The sequence below is a fragment of the Urocitellus parryii genome, chromosome 4 (genome assembly GCF_045843805.1).
Source record: "Urocitellus parryii isolate mUroPar1 chromosome 4, mUroPar1.hap1, whole genome shotgun sequence".
Lineage (NCBI taxonomy): Eukaryota > Metazoa > Chordata > Mammalia > Rodentia > Sciuridae > Urocitellus > Urocitellus parryii.
The window spans coordinates 199,324,396-199,347,575 of NC_135534.1; the positions used below are offsets into that span (position 1 = coordinate 199,324,396).

General features: G+C 39.0%; 1 protein-coding gene and 1 pseudogene across 1 annotated transcript; both read left to right on the top strand.

Annotated features, from left to right (window-relative positions):
• The first annotated feature begins 1,517 nt into the window (after positions 1-1,517).
• On the top strand, positions 1,518-5,512 carry LOC113197840 (olfactory receptor 1J21-like). The gene is made up of 3 exons (XM_026410339.2): positions 1,518-2,433; positions 4,258-4,276; positions 5,476-5,512. The coding sequence occupies exons 1-3, from the start codon at positions 1,518-1,520 to the stop codon at positions 5,510-5,512; spliced, it is 972 nt and encodes a 323-aa protein (XP_026266124.2).
• A 4,267-nt stretch (positions 5,513-9,779) lies between these two features.
• LOC144254349 (olfactory receptor 1J21-like) lies at positions 9,780-10,717 on the top strand (annotated as a pseudogene).
• The last annotated feature ends 12,463 nt before the right edge of the window (positions 10,718-23,180 follow it).

Below are 23,180 nucleotides of genomic sequence, written 5' to 3' on the forward strand. Positions count from 1 at the left end.
TAATTGACCCCTAGAGCATCTCCGTGGTTTGTCAACTTAGAACTCACTCTGATTTCATGTTCCATATACGCATCTTGAATACTTCTGAACTGGTAGGTCTTCTGCCTGTCCCAGTGGCATTCTGAGACCCGTGTAGTTTAACCACCTGTTTTACTGTATGTTGAGCCTGCTAGAGAGAAATGCAAGAAACTTCTCCTGGCTCATAGCTGAAGGTAACTCTACTCATCATCTAAGGAAACTTGTCAGAGAAGAAGTAGAATTTATATTAAATAATTTGATTGTAGGTGTTTGTGTATGTTTGTGTCTAGTGTATGCTACTGATCCCTAGCTCCTACTACACTCACCCTACACTATGACAAATAGCACCCTGTAAAGACACTCATATTAAATGGAGTAGCTATCTGAATTTTGAGAGGATAGGAAAAAAAACATATCTCCATGTTGAATTATTTTCTCAAATGGGTTCTAAGTCTAATTTTGAGAAGATATGAGAAAACATGCCTCCGTTTGTTTATCTTTATTCTATTAAGTCTTTTGGGGATTTGTACCAAATTTTATACCAAATCTCTGAAATTTTATTCATCTCTTCTGCCACAATCCAGGTGTAACAGGTGTTATTTTGTGTCTAAACTGCTGCCGTAACCCCCTATTCAGTTTCTTGCTGAATCTCTTGCTTTGTTGAAATCTGCTTCTCTACCCAGTAAAGAGCAAGTTACTTAAAACTTTCACTTATGTGTTTATTCAAATCTTTTCTTGGGTATACTTTTGCTTTGAGAATAGCACTGAAACTTTCTATCATGTCAGAAAGGTCTCCATGTCCTTCCCAGGGTGATCATGCTCTTCAATTTCTCTGTCCTGTGCCCAGGTCCTGTCCTCCCCAAACACCTAACTACAGTACCCATACTTTGATATTCATATGACAAACTTTTATATCCATAACTCCATGAAGTACATGAGAGAAACAGCATCCTCAACACCATAGTCTCATGAAATAGGACAGTCCATCAAAACTGTGAACATACAAACTTACTTCCCTAATGTCAGATTTGCATTATAACTCACAGGTTTCTTAAGTTGGCACCTGGCCTCATCTGATGATCATTCATTGATTTCATGGTTTCTTTTCTTTCTTTCTTTCTTTCTTTCTTTCTTTCTTTCTTTCTTTCTTTTTTAGGTGGACACAATGTCTTTATTTTTCACTTTATGTGGTGCTGAGGATCGAACCCAGTGCCTCATGCATGCTAGGCAAGCACTTTACCTCTAAGCCACAACCCCAGCCCCTATTTCATGGTTTCTCCAAAAGATATGGTGTTAGTTCCTAGGTGGTCAAATAACACAGCTTGTACAGACAATCACTAGAGCATTAGTGTGGCGACAGTTGGAGATACTCCAGTTAACATGTACGTACATATTAATTAGCTGAAAATCTATGTTGTTGTGTAATACTCCCAGTGACTTCTCATTCTTTCACATTTCCATCTCCTGTTTTCTCTACAGAAAAAGGTAACAGGAAGAGCATGAGGAGGGACAATCAGAGCAGCGTGTCTGAGTTCCTCCTCCTGGGGCTCCCCATCCAGCCAGAGCAGCAAGGCATGTACTACGCCCTGTTCCTGGGCATGTACCTGACCACGGTGCTGGGGAACCTGCTCATCATCCTGCTTATCAGGCTGGACTCTCGCCTGCACACCCCCATGTACTTCTTCCTTAGCCACTTGGCCCTCACTGACATCTCTTTCTCCTCAGTCACTGCTCCAAAGATGCTCATGAACATGCTGATGCAGACTCAATCTATCTCCTATGCTGGGTGCATTTCTCAGGCATATTTTTTCCTATCTTTTGTGGATCTTGACAGCTTCCTTCTGACCTCAATGGCCTATGACAGGTATGTGGCCATCTGCCACCCTCTTCACTACACCAGAATGATGAGACAGAGCCTCTGTTTCCTGCTAGTTCTTGTGTCCTGGGTCTTGTCCTTTGCCATTGCCCTTGTGCACACCCTCCTCCTAGCCCGTCTCTCTTTCCTTAGAGGCAACACTGTTCACCACTTCTTCTGTGACCTCTCTGCCTTACTCAAGCTGTCCAGCTCTGACACCACCATCAATCAGCTGGTCATCCTCACTGTAGGAGTGGTGGTCATTACCCTGCCACTCCTGTGCATTCTGGTCTCTTATGGCCACATTGGGGCCAGTGTCCTGAGAAGACCCTCCATCAAGGGCATCTGCAAAGCCTTGTCCACATGTGGCTCCCACCTCTCTGTGGTTTCTCTGTACTATGGAGCCATTATTGCACTCTACTTTGTCCCCTCATCCAATAACTCTAATGACAAGGATGTCATTGTGTCTGTGCTGTACACTCTGGTCACTCCCATGCTGAATCCCTTCATCTACAGTCTGAGGAATCGGGATATGAAAGGAGCTCTCAGAAACATCCTCAGGAGAGCAACATTTTCAGCATAGTGGGACTGTCTTTTTACTGTATGTATATGAGATCTTCTTGATCCCACATGTCTTCCATTTCCTCTCTTAAATGCTGTTGTTTCATGAATCTTGATGTGGCACTCTAGTTTTCTATCTGCCATTCATCCCAGATAGTTTTTCTGTCTGATTACTTTGATCTTAAGATTTGGGAATGGTTTTTACAAGCATACTTGCATTACTCTCTCTCTTATATTTTTCATTTTCTTAAGGTGTCCCTGTCCATCACACATATTCCCCCTTTTAATGAGTTGACCTAATAACAAAATAAATGGCTTTCATAAAAGAGCAGGCAATGATCCATACAGAATTGTTATAGGTCTCAAATGATACACAGATACTTACTTTGAATCCTGTAATTTATGAGGATACTTTTCAACCCTTGGCTAAATTGCTCCCATTTTGCTGGAAATTGTATTTTCATCTTTACAAAAATATTGAAATAGCATGACAACAAAATATCATATAAATATATACATGCATATATAACATTACATTATATATATGTACATACCTATTTGTACATATATATGTGACATGAATGCATTTTAAATAGCAATATTAAAAGAAATATTCATTTAAAAAATAGAAAATTATCAATATTTTTGGAGTTTCTATTGTCCTTCTCAATTGTTTTTCTTTCCCCTGGAGATACCAAGCATCTTTACTATTTTAAATAATCCTTGAATGCATTAGAGTTATACATAATAGTGGAGTCATTTGACATGTTGATAAATGCATGTATCACTTCTGTTTTGATATTTCAATTTTAACTGCTGAATATTTCATATAAATCAAATGACTTTATTTATTTATTTTAATGAAATGTCTGACTTTATTAGAATGGTATTAGGCTTTAAATATAACAATTTTGGTAATCAAATTATTGTTTTTTTCCCTTTAATAACAAATGACACTAGAGAAGTGCAACACTGGCCCAACAGCCTTGTCTTTTCTGTTATAGCAAGAAACAGAATGTGAGTCATCAGAAAGCACTAGCAGGCATCAGTTAGTCCAAGATACTAGGTTCTTAGTTCCAAAAGCACTTGCAAAGAAAACCATTGGTTTTCTGGAATCCCTGCATACACCAAGTCTTATGAGGATTTTTGAATTTGTCCTTTATTTGGTCACTTTTTCTTCCTCAAATACTACAGTTTTCTTTGACTTTTTTCATCAAAGTACAAAAAGCATGAAATGTAAACAAATGCATTACACACTTGGAAGTGTTCAATTCAAGCATTATAGAGCTATCTATATACAGATAAATTCCATCAAATCTTGGATAATTTAATAATATACAAAGTATCAGGGCACAGAATGAACTAAAACCCGCTTGTTTTTGCTATACAGAAGATTCAAATATTCAATCTAAAGAAAAATGATCATTTGGCTCTCTTCTACATTTGCATGTTGATACACTTATTAAAATATTCCTGTATAATCATGTTTGGTCTTACTATTTCAAGTCAGGTTTGAAACCACAAAACCAGCCATCCAGATAAAACAGGTAATGAAAAAGATTCTCTCTTCTCCACTTCCATAACCCCAATAACTCTGAAACCAATTGCAACATGACTCCAAACACTGGATTGTGACGACAATTGCTAGGTCCAATTTAATCATAATCCTTTTTGGTGTGGCATACTTGATAGAACTCAGGCATGGAAGCCAGCACTGAGCCTCCAAACCAAACTGTGTATGGCTGCATGTGGTGTGTAATAACTTGTACATCAATAGGTTTTGGCTTTAATCTACTACCACTCAATTCCTCACTTTATTTCAGCCTGGAATCTACATCTACAGTTCTTTCCAAATCTCTTTGCATGCAATGTCCAAAGTCCCTGAACATGGTTGAACCTCCAAAGGACAATATTTTTGCAGAGAGGACATTTGACATCCATAGGACAATTTTGAATTACCTCATCTACAACTTCTGAGATAGATTGTGTAAAGTCTGGATTAGCAAATTCTGGATGAAAAAAGATTTCAGGTCCCAAGGATCTCTTATAACCATCAATAGAAAATTCTTTCTTTGAGATAGCATTGATTCGAGTATACTGCTTAATCCACTTTGATCCATCTGTGTCATATTTGATAAACTTTTTTACCGAATCTGGGCAGACATAACTACAGCGTTCCTTTACTGCCTTTGTGGTTTCCACAGACTGCTCTGGAGGGAATAACATGAGTGACAGCATCTCCACTGTCTATTACCGTACAGTATCGTCCCTGTTTCCTGGAGTATTCAGGGGAGGTTCAGTCAAAAGAAAATAATGGTCTTCAGGTTCTGCCCTTAAATATTTAAAGATCACTTGCTCCATAAACCTTTCCAACAAGTCCCAGTCTTCAAATGTGCTAAGGTGGATTGGCCACTTTGTTGCATATGTAAGTTTTTCTATTGCTTCATCACCAATGAAGAAGTCTAGGTCATCAACACCTTTCATGACCCCCCTTTGGGCTTGATCACCTACTTTTGCTGACTCCTGAATAGCAATACAGGAGGGTAGATAAAGTGTGGTTCTGTATTTCCAGCAGATACTAGTTTTGTATATAAGAAGTGCTTCTCTTTTCTCTGTCTTCTGCCAACCCAGTCTCCACGAACTGGGTCCCTGAGTCCCCACGCCCACAGGCAGGAAGGAGCATGGAGGGAAAGGAAAGCCAGGTGGACTGGGCTGCGCGACCACATCTAGGGAGAAGAACACTCGGAGGCAGCGGCCCCATCTCTGCTCACCATGGAGGGGGAAGACAGGGAGGGGTAGTGTGGAGGAAGCCGCTCCCTGGGGGGTCCTAGAATATAAGAATAAGCCTAGAATTTAAGCAGAACAAAATGGGCATTTCTGGTGTGAGCTTATAAGAACAAAATGCTGATGAGAATGTGGAAAGGTAGAGACTGTACTCATTAGGTTTTAGATGGAAATGAAGACTCTATTGGAAACTGGACTAGAAGCCGTCCACATTACCTATGGTAAAAAATTTATTTACATCCTGTCCTTTACATGAGAATTAGTGTGAGACAGAGCTTAAAGGCAATGGGCTAATTAATCTGGTAGAGGAAACTTCAAGGCAGTAGAGCCATCAGCAGCAGCATAGGTATTGCTGGCAGCATTTAGACAGGTTTACAACAAGAAGCAGAGGAGAAAGATTTAAACAATATGCAGTTGGGTCAGGAAAAAACCTGTGTAAAGTTGGGGCCATGAAGCTGAAAAGACTAGCATCATTATCAAGAAGCCAAATACTTTGCACCTGGACAAGAGAAAAGATGACTTGAAAGCATCGTAGCAATTGTCAAGACACCCCCCATTCCAGACTCAATGGTTTGAAAGTGAAAACTCATTGGAAAGACTTTGCTTTGATGAGAGTCAGCATGCCCTTCTCCCACAAGAAGCCCAGGTTTCATTTCACTGTGATCAGATGTCCATACTAAGAAGTCCCTGTAGCCATGTTTCAAGTGGCTTCTGCTCAATCTGCTGGCAGATGATCAACGTAGCTCTGGTTTTGCAGGCTTGAAGAATGCAAAAATTACAGGGTCTGGAGGCTTCCACTGAGGTTTCAAAGGAAGGCCTGGGCAATGAATGGTAGGTTTGAAATTCCCATGGGCAATGTTGAGGGGGTGGTGCATGAAGTTGTGATAATGAAACTGAAGCTGCAATGGATACCCCAGGAAGTAAGAGATGACAGGAATGTGGAACATCTATCCATGAAAGCTTCAGACAGGGACCATGTCCATCATCTCCTGAATCAGCTGCAGCACCTGGAGCCCACTGAGGCAGAGCCAGAGGGTTAGGAGGACTAGGGGTATATGCATGGGAGTATGTAAGGAGAAGAGAGGCCAGGCTACACTATGGGGAAATTGGGGAAATTGCCTAAGACGATTCTTAGAAGACTTCTGGAGGTGGAATTCTTGACTGGTGGTTCTCTATAATGAAGTGCAATCTGAAGTGCTTGCTATACCACCAGTTCAAGTGCAAGAGTCAGATCCAGTTCTAGCTCCAGCATCAGCACCAGAATTGGTGCCAGCTGCAGTATCAGCTCTACCACCAGCCCTCCAGCTAGATCTAGGTAGCGCCAGTTTCAAACTAGAGCCATTCCAGTCCAGGTCTAGCACTAGCTATGGTGGCAGAGAGAGCTCCAGTGCAAATTCCAGCTTCAGTGCCAGCAATACAGTCTACTACAGAACCGCATTATCACATTATTAACATAAAAGATTAATGATCGCTTCTGGGTGATCTTCACTAGGTGTGCTAGGGAACTCTCTGGAATGTGCTTTATGCATTGATACAAATTTACCAAATTAATTCACTAGTTCATTAGTATCTGAATCTTTAATTGTCTGTAACTATATTGCATAATTAAAAAACAATTTCCATATGTACCCTTTTGTTCAGAGATTGAGGGTGTTAGAGTGTTTCTGGCATTCTTTTCTGTGGAGGGGAGTGCTGGGGATTGAACCCAGAGCCTCATGCATGCCAGGCAAATGCTTCATCACTGAGCTACATCCTCTGCCTACCTAATATTCTTGATATAACATGGTGCCAAAAGCAAGAGCCTTTGGTTATCACATCCAACCTCCTGCTTGGCTTATTATGGAATCTGAATTGTACTTTTCCCAAGGTCAACTGAGAAGACAAAAACTCTGGTGAACCATCGAGTTTCTAATTGCTGTCTTTTGATTTTTGTCATTATTCCTCCAAGGGCAAACTCTCTTATGCCTGCTTCAACAAGTGGCTCTTCACCCAAGGGAGCCAAAGGTGATGAAGTAGTTATATCTGGTTTGTCTTTAATTTAGAGCTGAGATGGGGGATTGTCCCCAGGTCTACTCCATGGTTTGCAACATTGGTACTCACACCAATTTCTCAGGAACTGTGAACCAACTCTCTATATATCTACCTTCTTTGATTCTGTGTGGACAGCTCTTCTCTCTGTTGCTATGGAACTTTGAGTGCCTTAGAGACTTTACCTGTATTTTGTACATTCTAGAGGGACAGAGAAGAACCTTCTCATGACTTGTAGCTGAAGGTATCTATGCTTATTATCTAATGGCCATGTCAGAGCAGGGGTAGAATTTACATTAAACAGTATGATCGCATGTTTTTCTGTGCATGTGCATGTGTGTGTGTGTGTGTGTGTGTGTGTGTGTGTGTGTCCAGCATGTGCTACCAATCCCTAGATTCTATCCCTCATCACATCATATTATGATAGACAGCTCGGTGTAGAGTAATTTATCTTGAATAAGTATTTATCCAAATTGTGAAGGCAGGGGAAAAAATCTCCAGATAGCATAATTTGTCTCACACTGATCCTACATCTAATTTTTGAGAAAAAGGTAGAAAAATCATATCTTCTTTTCTTATTCTTAACTCCATTTTATGATGTTGGGTTTTCTTACAAATTCTATAATTTTGTTCATCTCTGCTGCCCCATCCAGGTGTAACAAGTAGTATTTTGTAACTAAATTTCTGTAGTAAATTATTCAAATTCCTGTTGATGCTCTCATCTTGCTATAATCTGTTCTCTACCTAGTAGCAAGCAAGCTTTCTGAAATTCTTGGTCACTTCCTTACTTAATTTTTAAAAGTTTACTATTGTTTTATAATAGCAGAAAATGTCTTACATACTCTGGCTTCTTGATAATTCTCCAAATCATACATTTCCCAGGCTTACCATGGTGTGGAGTTTTCTCTGTTCCTCAAATACCCTATCCCTGTCCTCTCCAGACACTTAATAAGAATACTCATTATCATAATCTTTCTATAATAGGTTCTTCTATTAAGGACTGCTTTTGAAGAACACATAAAGTATTGGTTTTCTCATCACCTAAGTCTCTTGTAATTTGACAGACTATCAAAACCATATATATACATTCCTTCCAATTCCATTTTTGAGACTTTATCCTACAGATATATATGATAGTAAGCAAAAAGGCAAAAGAACGATTTGGTTTATTGCAATATTGCTGGAATAGCAAGATATTAGAAACAACCTTTATGTCCAATAGGTAGCTAATTATCATTTTTACTGTCATAAACTGATACCAACATGATAATCAGTAACATAGCTGAATGTATAATCCATCCTAGGTTACAATATAACATTAATATAATTTTAAACATAGGAGTTTTAAAGATGATTTCAATCAAGTTGGGAGAATTAGTACATTGATATAAATTTTAGTTAATTCCCCAAATGAGGGATGAGAGAGATAGTTAGACATTTTTCAGCTTTCAAAGAACAATTTCCTTTAGTTTTAACAATCTTTACATAGAATATAGTAGACGAGTTATCATATTCTGCTTTCCTATTCTTTGTGATTGCTTTCATGGATATTTCTAAGATGAACTGATCTGAAGGAGAAGAAGAGGAATGATATTATAAGCAACATAGAAGAAATGTCAGAAACATGACCAAAAAATTACAGGCTAAGAATCTTTGGCATAAAACCTAAGTTAGGAAATGTGAAAAAGGAGAAAATATTATTTGCTTTTGTTAGACAGATGCAAGTAATTGTTTGGAGGAGAAGATATGACTAGGAAAGTTTAGTATTTCCCAGTATTCTGATGACTTCCATAAAAATGACCTGCTTTGCATTATGGGGATATAGGAAGTAGGATTTGGAAGAGAACCTACTATTGCTGCACAGTCAACAAAAATTCCTACAGAAAGGATGATATGGTATTGAAAATGTTTAGTGGGAAAGACTTTTCTTAAAGGAATGACCAATGAATGCATTGCAAAGCTTGTCACTAGATATTTTGTTATTGGCTGAGATTCATGCTCTTAAATTCCTTGTTTGGATCACTGCAGATGATATTTCCACCAGTTCTCCAGATCCTGCTATCTTGAAAATCCAAAGCAGCCCGCCCTGCTCTCTTATCTTGATTAAATCCATAAAAAACAAAAGCCAAAGTGTGTTCCAGAGGTGTGGGGAAGGCTAAGAGAGGCCAACAAGCCATACAGATCATTTATTTTCTATTAGCTTGTTACAAACATGGTCTTGTACATAGTTTTCAAATTATCATCATGAGCTCCTGGACTTCTTAAGCTTGAACCTGGTGGGATCTGATAACCATTCAGATGTCTCATGGTTTTTCAAAAAATGTTCAGTTGTTTTATAGGTGGACAGATATCATCCTTTTTCCTGACCCTCACTAGCCCATCAGTGTGGCAAAAAGCCTGAGAGATTCAGGTTAAAATGCACTTACTGACTAATTCAAAGTCATGATTTTGGTGTATAGTATTCCCAATGGCTTCTCATTCTTTCACATTTCCATCTCTTGTTTTGTCTACAGAAAAAGGTAACAAGAAGAGCATGAGGAGGGATAATCAGAGCAGTGTGTCCGAGTTCCTCCTCCTGGGGCTCCCCATCCAGCCAGAGCAGCAAGGCATGTACTACATCCTGTTTCTGGGCATGTACCTGACCACGGTGCTGGGGAACCTGCTCATCATCCTGCTCATCAGGCTGGACTCTCGCCTGCACACCCCCATGTACTTCTTCCTCAGCCACTTGGCCCTCACTGACATCTCTTTCTCCTCAGTCACAGCCCCAAAGATGCTCATGAACATGCTGACGCACACTCAATCCATCTCCTATGCTGGATGCATTTCCCAGGAATTTTGTTTTGTTTTGTTTGCAGATCTTGACAACTTCCTTCTGACCTCAATGGCCTATGACAGGTATGTGGCCATCTGTTACCCATTGCATTATCCCAGAATCATGAGTCAGAACCTCTGCTTTCTGTTAGTAATTGTGTCTTGGGTCTTATCCTTTGCCAATGCTCTTTTGCAAACTCTACTTTTAGCCGTCTTTCTTTCCTTAAAGACAGCACTCTCCACCACTTCTTCTGTGACCTTTCTGCCTTAGTGAAGCTGTCCAGCTCAGACACCACCATCAACCAGCTGGTTATCCTTTCTGTAGGATCAATGGTTATTGCTGTGCCATTTATCTGCATTCTGGTCTCTTATGGACACATTGGGGCCACCATCCTGAGAAGACCCTCCATCAAGGGCATCTGCAAAGCCTTGTCCACATGTGGCTCCCACCTCTCTGTGGTTTCTCTGTACTATGGAGCCATTATTGGACTCTACCTTTTCCCTTCATCCAATAGCACTAAAGACAAAGATGTCATTGTGTCTGTGTTGTACACTCTGGTCATACCCATGTTGAATCCCTTCATCTACAGTCTGAGGAATCGGGATATGAAAGGAGCTCTGAGAAACATCCTCAGGAGAGGACCATTTTCAGCATAGTGGGAATTGTCTTTTTTATTAATAGGACATGAGACTTCAATACCATGCATGCTTTATTTTCTCTCTGAATTGCTGTTTGTGAGTCTTGATGTGGCACTCTCTCTTTTCAGCATTTATTTCATCTTGGATACAGTTTCTCTCCCTGTTTAATTGTCTTATTGATCATGAAAATCATCGGAAAGTTTACAACAAACAACTTGCACATTTTACCTTTTTCCTATAGACATTTAAATTTTTATGCATTCATCATTTTTAAAAAAAATTCGATAGTCTGTAACCATAGATATTCAAAGCATTTTTTTTACTTTCTCAAGATAACAAAAATATATCTTTTGGTGGGTTCATGATTTTATTTTTATGTGTAATTTTGTAATAAATGTCAAATTTATTTTTCTGAGTAAACTTAGAAACCTGGTTTTAATTTTGTTTTTTTATTCATTTTTATTTATTTATATTTATTTTTAGGGCAAACATAAAATGTTACATATATACATATGTGTGGACACCATGTGACATTTCCTTTTATGTGTAGAAGTGCATAATGTTGAAATAAAGTATATAGATTTCTTCAAGTACACATGCCTTCTTTCTGTCCAATTGTTCTAAATAGTTTCCTCTAGTTTTTTTTGAAATATATGTCATTTTATAACCTGTAGCTATATTTAGTAACCTGTAGTTACTCTGATGTGAAATAGAGCTCAAGAATTTATTTCTTCTATATAACTATAACTTGGTATCCATTAACCAACATTTTCACCCCTATCTGCCTTATTCTCCCAAGTGGTTTCTACTATCCTATTCATTCTGGGTTTCGTTGTGCTAGATGATGATAACTAGCCATACAACTTTTTCTTTCTAACTGAGAGGGCCTGGACACAAATTGAAATGAGTTGGCTTCTTATAAAAGGCCAGGACAATGATCTGGATGGAATAGACCCATGTCCCCAGCAATGAACAAAAACTTGATTGGAGCTGTCCAGATTCATTGAAGGTGAACTGGATATACAATAGAGCAATCAGAGGTTTTTAAAGGTCCACATGGTGGTGATGCGATTTGTGTCCATTCTTATGGTTCAGTCTCTCTGGTTGTGGACTAGAGAATGGCTAGGCAGGATACAGGAACTCTAGGAAACCTGAAATGAGTTCAAGCATATCTTTATTTCAGTTTAATCCAACTATATTTTACTTTAAAATGTAAAAAGATACCTCCCTGGCCAAATACATAAATGTAGTATCCTGTGTTTCCATATGAAACGGTAAGGTTTTGTCATTAGTTCTTGAGAAACTGTCTCTGCTCAAGGTAAAGGAGATTAACTTCTTTCTATAAATTGATTATGGTGATAGATGCTAATTCTAATGTTTAAATGAAGGAGGAAATTCAAATTTAAGAGAGATGTTGTCACTAGCCAAGTGCTGCTATGCTAACAAATATTCAGTGCGAGTGGAATTTAAACTACTGTGTGTGTGCAAGGTCAAATCCTGAAACCTATAAGCCACTTGAATGTTTTTCAAACATAAGCAATTTTTAACCCATGTTACTAGAAATATTTTTTAAAAATATGGAAATCATAAGTAAAAAAATAATGTATATGGTACATAGTTTAAGTAAATGTGTACATGTACAATGTTGTCTTACCCCTGTATATGTGAGTGTGTTTGCATGTGTATCCAGGTTTCCTAGCCCTTCTTATTGCAAAGGCTCTCCTTTCTCCAATGTTATGTTTTGGCACCTTTGTTGAAACTCACTTGACTGTAGGCACATTAGTTTATACCTGAGTTCTGTTTCATTGGTGTATGTGTCTGTTTTTATGCCAATACTACATTGGTTTACATTACTATTGCTCTCTATATAGTATGTCTTGAAATGAGCTATTGTGATGTCTTCAGATTTGTTTTTTTCAAGATTATATATTTTGTCTTCATTGTCTGAGGTCCTATCTTCCAAGTGGTCTACTCTGTTGGTGATGCTTTCATTTGAGCTTTTAATTTGGTTTATTGTTTCTTTCATTTCAAGGATTTCTGTTTTTTTTAGCACCTCTATTTCCCTATTGAGGTGATCTTTTGCTTTCTGTATTTGTTTATGTAGCTCCTTGTTGAAGTGATCTTTCATTGCCTATAATTGCTCTCTTATATCTTCCTTGAGTTCACAGAACATTTTAACCAGGTACATCCTGAACTCCTTCTTGTCATTTCTTCTGCTGTGGCTGGCAATGATTCTAAGGATGTGGTGTTTTAATTTGTTGGGGGCATTTCCTTCCCTTGTCTTTTCATGTTGCTTGAGTGTCTTCCTTTCCAGCTCTGTGGGTCTGGATTATTATTGTTTTTACCCTATAGGTTTATAGTGCTCTTGTAGGGTTCCAAGACCTCTACTTTGTGGGGAAGGGCAATGTTAACAGATCCCAATACCAATAATATACCACCTATGAACAATTTGTTGGTATTAAGACGTTTACAGTTTAGTCTCAATGTACAGAAATGTTGGATTCAATTATTATCTAAAATATAATCAGTAGTTTTGTAAAAAGGTTTACAGTTTCTGGCGGTGGACAATGAACTGGGGGGTGGGGCATAGGATGATATGCTGAGGAGGTAGGATGTGAGGGTATAGAGTTAATAAATCTTAGGAAGTGTGAAGGAGAAATCTAGTGAAGAGGGTTAGTAGCAAGAGAATAGACAGGAAGTAATTTAGGGTAGGCAAGTACGTGGGATGACAGTAGAGTACAGAAAACAAACACACATATGTATTTAGAAAAATACAGATGTTAAAACAGTAAAATTTGGAGGGGGAAAGAAAAATGAAAGAATAAAAAGGAAAAGAAATAAAGGCATGTACAACACCTCTATATTATATTATTCAGATGACTCAGTCCTCAAAGTCCTATTTCGTGCAAAGTTCCCGGTTTCTCATATGTTGGGGGTGGGAGGGCCGGAGGATGGAGGGGTAGAAGAGAAAACCAACAAACCAACAAACCAACCAACAAACAAAAAACTTGAAGGAAGAAGCCAAGGTTGTAGCTAGCATTAGAGATCCCTATCTTTCCTGCTTCTCTTCTCATCCAATAGTTGGGGTCGTCTCTTGTAAGCTGCTGTCTCTGCCCTCAGGATGGCGGAGGTAACCAGGGTGGGAAGACTGGTCCTGGTGCAGGGTGCCTGAATGTGGGGAGTGGCACCTGCCAGTCCCTCAGGGAGACTGCACCTCACGGGTCTCTTTTTGGGACCGCTCATATGGCTGAGTGCCCGGTACTATCTCCTGTCTTGCCTGGAGATTTCCCAGTTCCTGGTCTCTCCCCCTCCCCCAGCAGTTCCCAATTGAGGAAACTCTCACCCCTAGCCAGCTCCTGGGTCGCACTGCACACCTGTGTTGGGCAGCTACTCTGTTGGGTTCCCGCTGCGGGTACCTGGCCGCTGGAGATCTGATCTGGGAACCGACCCCACCTAATGTGGTGAGAATGTTGAGCCAAGATGGCGGAGGCCTGCTTTCAGGGCCTGGTGTCTGGGGAGGTGGGGGGAGCGATGGCCGTTGTGCGGTGGGTAGGTAGCAGCTGGGTGACCTGCGTGGGAGCAGAGCGAGGTCTTGGCGATCTGCAGATGTGTTGATAGGTGATTCTGCTGAGGCGCTCGCCCAGCCTTGCGTGGACCGGAACTTTGGGCTTTGGGCCTGCTCCAACGCCTGGCGTCCTGCTGGAACGCTGAGGCCCAGAACCCTGCTGGGGTGACAGCGCTGGTGATTTCTGCGGAGAGCAGCTGGACAGGGGTCCCCTAACACTCTCAGAGATGGAGGATGCCCACTAGGTGAGGTCTGCCGGCGGGTGGTGCAGGGCACGGGGCTGCTCACTGCCTTCCCACCGCCATGCTCTCTCCCAGCACAGATTTGGTTTTTTGTTTTTGTTTTTTCCCTTAAGGATGCTTGGGCTATTCAGGCTCGTTTGTACTTCCACATAAACTTTAGGATTCTTTTTTCTAGTTCTGTGAGGAATGCCAGTGGTATTTTGCTGGAGACTGCACTGAATCTTTAGATTGCTATGCAAAGTATGGACATTAATTGTATCCACTCTTCCAATCCATAAACATGGGAGAGGTTTCTACCTTTTAGTGTCTTCTTAACTTTCTTTCTTCAGGGTTCTAAAATTATCATTGTGGCGCTCTTTTACTTCCTTAGTTAAATTTATTCCTTGGCATTTTATAGTATTCTTTTGTGACTATTGTGAATGGGATCATTAACATTTTTATCACTACATCTATTATTGGTACATAGAATAGCTGGTGATTTTCTTATGTTAATTTTTTATCCTGCTATTTTACTGAATTATCAGTTTTAATAGTCTTTTGGAAGAGTCTTCTGACTTTCTATGTACAGAATCACATCATCTTCAAATAGAATTTGCATGCCTTTTAGTCATTTCTCTTTCCTAATTGCTTTGACAATTAGTAGTGAGTGTGGCAAAAGAGTGAGTGTGGACACTTTCGTCCTGTTCCTGATCTTAGAGGAAATGTTTTCAGCATTTCTTCATTCACTATGTTGCTAGCTAAGCTGTGTCATACGTAGGCTTTATTATGTTGAGATATAATCCTTCTATACCCGTCATAACAAGGTCTCATCATGAATTGGTCTTGAATTTTATCACATGGTTACTCTGCATCTGTTGAGATGATCATATGATTTTTATCTTTCTATCTATGTGTTACTGTTTTTGTTTTGTGTTTGTTGAACCATCCTTCAGTCCTTCAATAAAACCAGTTTGATCATGTTTTATGATATTTTTGATGTGAACATAACAATATTCAATCTCATTGTAATTTGTTGAGGATTTTTGCATGTATGTTCATCAGGTATATTCATATATATATATATATATTTTTTTTTAATTTTGTTGTACCTTTTTTCAGGATTTGGTAACAGAGTAATGCTTGCCTGAGTTTAAACTTTTAATTCTATGGACTGTTTTGAGAAACACTGGTATTAGTTCTTCAAAAGTTTGGTAAAATTCTACAGTGAAGACTTTTGTCCTTGGATTTTCACTTTGGAAAGTACTGGGAAATGAGATTGATCAAATTGTGTAATGTGCATGTGCAAATATGGCAAAATAAATCCCACTATTATGTATAATTGTGATGTACCAAAGAAAAATTTAAACTTATTGATTTGATCTCATTAAGTATTATTGATCTATTTAGGTTGTTATATCCTCTTGATTCAATTTTGGTAGGTCACATATATCCAGAAATCTGTCAAGTTCTTCTAGATTTTTGTTTTTTAGCATACATGTTTTCAAAATCCCTAATCATCCTTTGAGTTTCTTTGTTATTAGTTTCAATGTCTCCTTTTTCACCTCTATTTTTGTTTATTTGGGTCTTCTTTCACTTTTTTTGTGGGTCTAGTTAAGGTTTGTCAATATTTTTTTTTGTACAGGGATTGAACCACTGAGCCAAATACTTAGCCCTTTTAATTTTTTATTTTGAAACAGGATCTAGCTAAGTTGCTTAGGGCCTTGCTAAATTGCTAAGGCAGGCTTTGAACTTGCGATCCTCCTGTCTCAGCCTCCTGAGCACTGGGATTACAGGTGTGGTCACAGCACCTGGCAAGTTTTGCAATTTTATCTTTTCAAAGACCCAACTCTTTGTTTCATTGACCCATTGTATATTTTTTCTTTTTGCTCTGATCTTTATTATTTATTTCCTATCAATAATTCTGGATTTGATTTCTTTTTCTAAATTTCCTGAGATGCATCATTGTATCACTTATTCGAAATCCTTCTTTTTTCTTGATGTAGGCACTCATTGTTTTAAACTTTTTTCTTAGTACTACTTTGCTTGTGTCTTACATGTTTTTGTATATTCTGTTTCAATTTTCATTTGCTTAGGAATTTTAATTTTTTATCTGACTTCCTCAGTGACCCACTGTTTATTCAGAAGTGTGTTGTTCAGTATCCATGTATTTTCCCAAATCTAAATTTTCTGTTGTGGTTGATTTCTAGTGGGACATGGTTGGGGCTTTTATTCTTGATTATTTCAGTGGTTGTGCCTGACAGGGATCAAGCAGAGACAGATGGTGACTGTAGCCAGGCAGAATTCCTCCCAGCTGAGGTAGCTGCAGGAGCAGGAAAGAGTTAAATTTTTTTCATCTCATAGCTACCCAGTGAGCCAGGGCAGTGGATATCTGTGGGGTCTCAGAAATGGGAACATGCAGGGGTTTCTGACCCTTGGAGCAGTCCAAATTTAGACAGCAAGTTTCTTTCCGAGATGGTTCCTGGCTATAGCACCCTGGTAGTTTTCTGGGTACCCCAGTTTTTTTTTTCAGCTACAAAAGTATTTTTTTTTTGTTTTCCTTACTATGCTGCTGTCATAAGTATCTGGATTTTCAAGGTTTTCACTTTTTTTCCAGTTGATTGTGGGTATTCTAGCAAGACGATGTACCTCAATAAGCAGCTGTACATTTGTTGCTTTGGCTCTTATTTGTGGAAGAGCAGGTACAGGTTGGGTACCTCTATTCAGTCATCCTCCCAAATTTATTATTTTTTGATACTAGAGATTTAGCCTAGGGGCACTTTACAACTGAATTACTTGCCCAGCCCTTTTTATTTTATTTTATTTTATCTTTATTTTGAGCAGGGTCTCACTAAGTTACTGATGTTGGCCTTGAAATTGCAACAATCTTTCTATTAACCTCTAAATTGCCGAGATTATAAGTGTGCATCACCATATCCAGCCTAACTTTATTTTTGATAAACAAAACCTAGAATAAACTAGAAACAATTCTAACTATGTATCAACTGGGGAAGGATAATGGATTATCATATGTTCCTTCTGTGGAATAATATAGAACAACACAGAAAAAAATTAATCTCTGATATTTAAAATATAGACTTACTTTCACAACGTTGAGTGAAAACCATTATGTATACAGATTAACAAATGAAAGATTTATTAGATGAAGTTGAAAAATGTTCAAAGTTAATCAGTGATGATAGATATTAGGAGACCATTTACCCTTGGGAAGGCATGGACTGTGAGAAAAAGAAAGCTTTCTGTGATGTTGGAAATCATCTATACTTGTCCTGAGTGATCATTTCATTAGTGTAATATATTAGTCAGGTCCTTCCTAGGAGAAAGAATCAATAGGATATGTATACCTATGGTAATGAAAGGGGATATATTAGAATGATTTACATCATCAAATGCCAGACAGTGCCACCATGGCCGTTTGCATGCTGCAGAACTGGAGGAACCAGTAGTTGCTTAGTTCAAGTAGCTGGAGCCTTGAGGAACTAATGTTGAAGCCCCAGTTTGAGACTGAAAGCCTGGGAACTCCCTAGAGAATTGCTGCTCGGGGCCCATGTCTGAAGAGTGAAGGAGCCAGATCATGATGTCAGGTGATGCTGACAGCAGCAATCAAGGCACCCACTCAAGAAGAATCAAGCTTGCATACACCTCAGCTTCCTCCTTCCTCCACCTTTTGTTCCATCTGGGCCCCACGCCTATTGGACAATGCCACCCATGTTCAGGGAAGGTCCCTCCTCAGTTTGCTGTTCTACATGCCAATCATCTCTAGAAACACCTTCATAGACACTCCCAGAAGTCTTAATTCTGGGTGTTTTACTCAATTTTTTTTTTTTAACCACAGTGATCAAAAGATCTGACAAAAACGATTTTTGAGGGCTGGGCATGTGGCTCAAGCGGTAGCACGCTCGCCTGGCATGCATGCGGCTGGGGTTCGATCCTCAGCACCACATACAAAGATGTTGTGTCCGCCGAAAACTAAAAAATATTAAAAAATTCTCGGGGTCAGGTCCAGCAACCTGCTGAGTTAGAGAACAGCTGCGCGCGCCTGCAGGGAACGCGGACAGGACCCACAAGTAGGACAGGGCCGGCGGCTGGCTGAAGGGCAGGCCCGTCCCCTCCCCCAGTGTCTGCAAGGTAGGCGGGACCCTGACCAGCGGCGGATGGCCCCAGCGGCGGATGGCCCCAGCGGCCTGCTGAGGGGTGGAACCGGCCCCTCCCCCAGTGCCTGCAAGCTAGGCGAACCTTCGACCCATTGGGAGGTCAGACCCAGCAACCTGCGGAGTGACAGAGGTGCCCTTTGTGCCTGCTGGGTAGGCGGACCTTTGACCGACCAGCAGAGCAGACCTAGGGCCTGCCAGCGTAACAGACGGATCACACAAATTGGAGGAGGATCACAGCACTACCTGCCCTGCAAGGTGATCTTTCAACCATACAAGAGCAATATAAATAAATAGAGGGAAAATTTCAAAAACACAACAGTTTCACCAAGCAGAAAGAAATGCGAGCAGTATGAAAAGACAAGGAAAGAAAGGACCACAGGCAATGCAGGTCAACTCAACTTTAGAAGAGGTAATAGCTGCAACAGATGGAATGTCAGATAGAGAGGTCAGGATATACATGCTTCAGATGATCTGGAGTCTCAAGGAAGACATGAGACAGCAAAATCAGACAATGAAAGACCACATTGAAAAACAAATCCAGGAAGTAAAAGATCAATTTCACAGGGAGATAGAGGTAATAAAAAACAAACAAATAGAAATCCTAGAAATGCAGGAAACAATAAACCAACTTAAAAACTCAATTGAGAATACTACCAGCAGAGTAGATCACCTAGAAGAGAGAACATCAGACAATTAAGACAAAGTATTTCAACTGGAAAAGAACATAGACAGCTCAGCAAGTCTGCTAAGAAACCATGAGCAGAACATCCAAGAATTATGGGACAATATCAAAAGACCAAATTTAAGAGTCATTGGGATACAGGAAGGCACAGAGCTCCATACCAAAGGAATAAACAGTCTATTCAGTGAAATAATACGAGAAAATTTCCCAGACTTGAAGAATGAGACAGAATCCCAAATCCTAGAAGCCTACAGGACGCCGAATGTGCAAAATCATAAGAGATCCACACCTAGACACATTATAATGAAGATGTCCAACATACAGAATAAGGAGAGAATTTTAAAAGCTGCAAGAGAAAGAAAGCAGATTACATTTAGGGGTAAACCAATCAGGATAACAGCTGATCTCTCAACACAGACTCTGAAAGCTAGAAGATCCTGGAATAACATATTTCAAACACTGAAAGAAAATGGGTTCCAACCAAGAATCGTGTATCCGGCGAAATTAAGCTTCAGGATAGAAGATGAAATTAAAACCTTCCATGATAAACAAAAGTTAAAAGAATTCGCAGCTAGAAAACCATCTCTTCAAAAAATCCTTGGCAAAACATTACAGGAAGAGGAAATGGAAAATAACATTGAAAACCAACAATGGGAGGTAGGACAGTAAAGGGGGGAAAGTAGTCAAAGAGGATAACAAATCAGGTTTAGTAACATCAATAAACAAATATTGCTAGAAGAACAAACCATATCTCAATAATAACCCTAAATGTTAATGGCTTAAACTCACCAATTAAGAGACACAGGCTAGTAGAATGGATCACAAAACAAGACCCAACAATATGCTGCCTACAGGAGACGCATCTGATAGGAAAAGATATTCATAGACTGAAGGTGAAAGGTTGGGAAAAATCATACCACTCATATGGACTGCGGAAACAAGCAGGAGTGTCCATACTCATATCCAATAAAATAGATTTCAAGCCAAAGTTAATCAAAAGGGATAAAGAAGGACACTTCATACTGCTCAAGGGAACCATACACCAACAAGACATAACAATCATAAATATATATGCCCCAAATAATGGTGCAGCTGTGTTCATCAAGCAAACTCTTCTCAATTTCAAGAGTCTAATTGACCACCATACAATAATCATGGGAGACTTCAACTCACCTCTCTAACCACTTGACAGATCTACCAAACAAAAGTTAAATAAGGAAACTATAGAACTCAACAACACAATCAACAACCTAGACTTAATTGACATATATAGACTATACCACCCAACATCAAGTAGTTACACTTTTTTCTCAGCAGCACATGGAACCTTCTCAAAAATAGACCATATATTATGTCACAGGGCAACTCTTAGACAATATAAAGGGGTAGAGATAATACCATGCATCTTATCTGATCATAATGGAATGAAACTGAAAATCAATGATAAAAGAAGGAAGGAAAAATCAAGCATCACTTGGAGAATGAACAATAGGTTGCTGAATGATCAATGGGTTTTAGAAGACATCAAGGAGGAAATTAAAAACTTCCTAGAGTCAAATGAAAACACAGACACAACATATCGGAATCTATGGGACACATTGAAAGCAGTTCTAAGAGGAAAATTCATTGCTTGGAGTTCATTCCTCAAAAAAAGAAAAAACCAACAAATAAATGATCTCATACTTCATCTCAAAATCCTAGAAAAAGAAGAGCAAAACAATAGCAAAAGAAGTAGAAGGCAAGAAATAATTAAAATTAGAGCTGAAATTAATGAAATTGAAACAAAAGAAACAATTAAAAAAATTGACAAAACTAAAAGTTGGTTCTTTGAAAAAATAAATAAAATTGACAGACCCTTAGCCATGCTAACGAAGAGAAGAAGAAAGAGAACCCAAATTACTAGCATACGGGATGAAAAAGGCAATATCACAACAGACACTTCAGAAATACAGAAGATAATCAGAAATTATTTTGAATCCTTATACTCCAATAAAATAGAAGATAGTGAAGGCATAGATAAATTCCTTAAGTCTTATGATCTGCCCAGATTGAGTCAGGAGGATATAGACAACCTAAACAGACCAATAACAATAGAGGAAATAGAAGAAACCATCAAAAGATTACCAACTAAGAAAAGCCCAGGACCAGATGGGTATACAGCAGAGTTTTACAAAACCTTTAAAGAGGAACTAACACCAATACTTTTCAAGCTATTTCAGGAAATAGAAAAAGAGGGAGAACTTCCAAATTCATTCTACGAAGCCAACATCACCCTGATTCCGAAACCAGACAAAGACACTTCAAAGAAAGAAAACTACAGACCAATATCTCTAATGAACCTTGACGCAAAAATCCTCAATAAAATTCTGGCGAATCGGATTCAAATACATATCAAAAAAATTATACACCATGATCAAGTAGGATTCATCCATGGGATGCAGGGCTGGTTCAATATACAGAAATCGATTAATGTTATTCACCACATCAATAGACTTAAAAATAAGAACCATATGATCATCTCGATAGATGCAGAAAAAGCATTTGACAAAGTACAGCATCCCTTTATGTTCAAAACTCTAGAAAAATTAGGGATAACTGGATCATACCTCAACATTGTAAAAGCAATCTATGATAAGCCACAGGCCAGCACCATTCTGAATGGAGAAAAATTGAAGGCATTCCCTCTAAGATCTGGTACAAGACAGGGATGCCCTCTCTCACCACTTCTGTTCAACATAGTCCTGGAAACACTGGCCAGAGCAATTAGACAGACGAAAGAAATTAAAGGCATAAAAATAGGAAAAGAAGAACTTAAATTATCACTATTTGCAGATGATATGATTCTATAGCTAGCAGACCCAAAAGGGTCTACAAAGAAGCTATTAGAGCTAATAAATGAATTCAGCAAAGTGGCAGCATATAAGATCAACACGCATAAATCAAAGGCATTCCTGTATATCAGCGACAAACCCTCTGAAACGGAAATGAGGACAACTACTCCATTCACAATATCCCCCCCAAAAATAAAATACTTGGGAATCAACCTAACAAAAGAGGTGAAAGAGTTATACAATGAAAATTACAGAACCTTAAAGAAAGATATAGAAGAAGACCTTAGAAGATGGAAAAATATACCCTGCTCATGGATAGGCAGAACTAACATCATCAAAATGGCGATATTACCAAAAGTTCTCTATAAGTTCAATGTAATGCCAATCAAAATCCCAACAGCATTTCTTGTAGAAATAGATAAAAGAATCATGAAATTCATATGGAATAATAAAAGACCCAGAATAGCAAAAACAATACTAAGCAGGAAGTGTGAATCAGGCGGTATAGCGATACCAGACTTCAAACTATACTACAGAGCAATAGTAACAAAAACAGCATGGTACTGGTACCAAAACAGGCGGGTGGACCAATGGTACAGAATAGAGGACACAGTAACCAATCCACAAAACTACAACTATCTTATATTTGATAAAGGGGCTAAAAGCATGCAATGGAGGAAGGATAGCATCTTCAACAAATGGTGCTGGGAAAACTGGAAATCCATCTGCATCAAAAAGAAGCTGAATCCCTATCTCTCGCCATGCACAAAAGTTAACTCAAAATGGATCAAGGAGCTTGATATTAAAGCAGAGACACGGCATCTGATAGAAGAAAAAGTTGGTTATGATCTACATACTGTGGGATCTGGCTCCAAATTCCTCAATAGGACACCCATAGCGCAAGAGTTAACAACTAGAATCAACAAATGGGACTTACTCAAACTAAAAAGTTTTTTCTCAGCAAAAGAAACAATAAGAGAGATAAACAGGGAGCCTACATCCTGGGAACA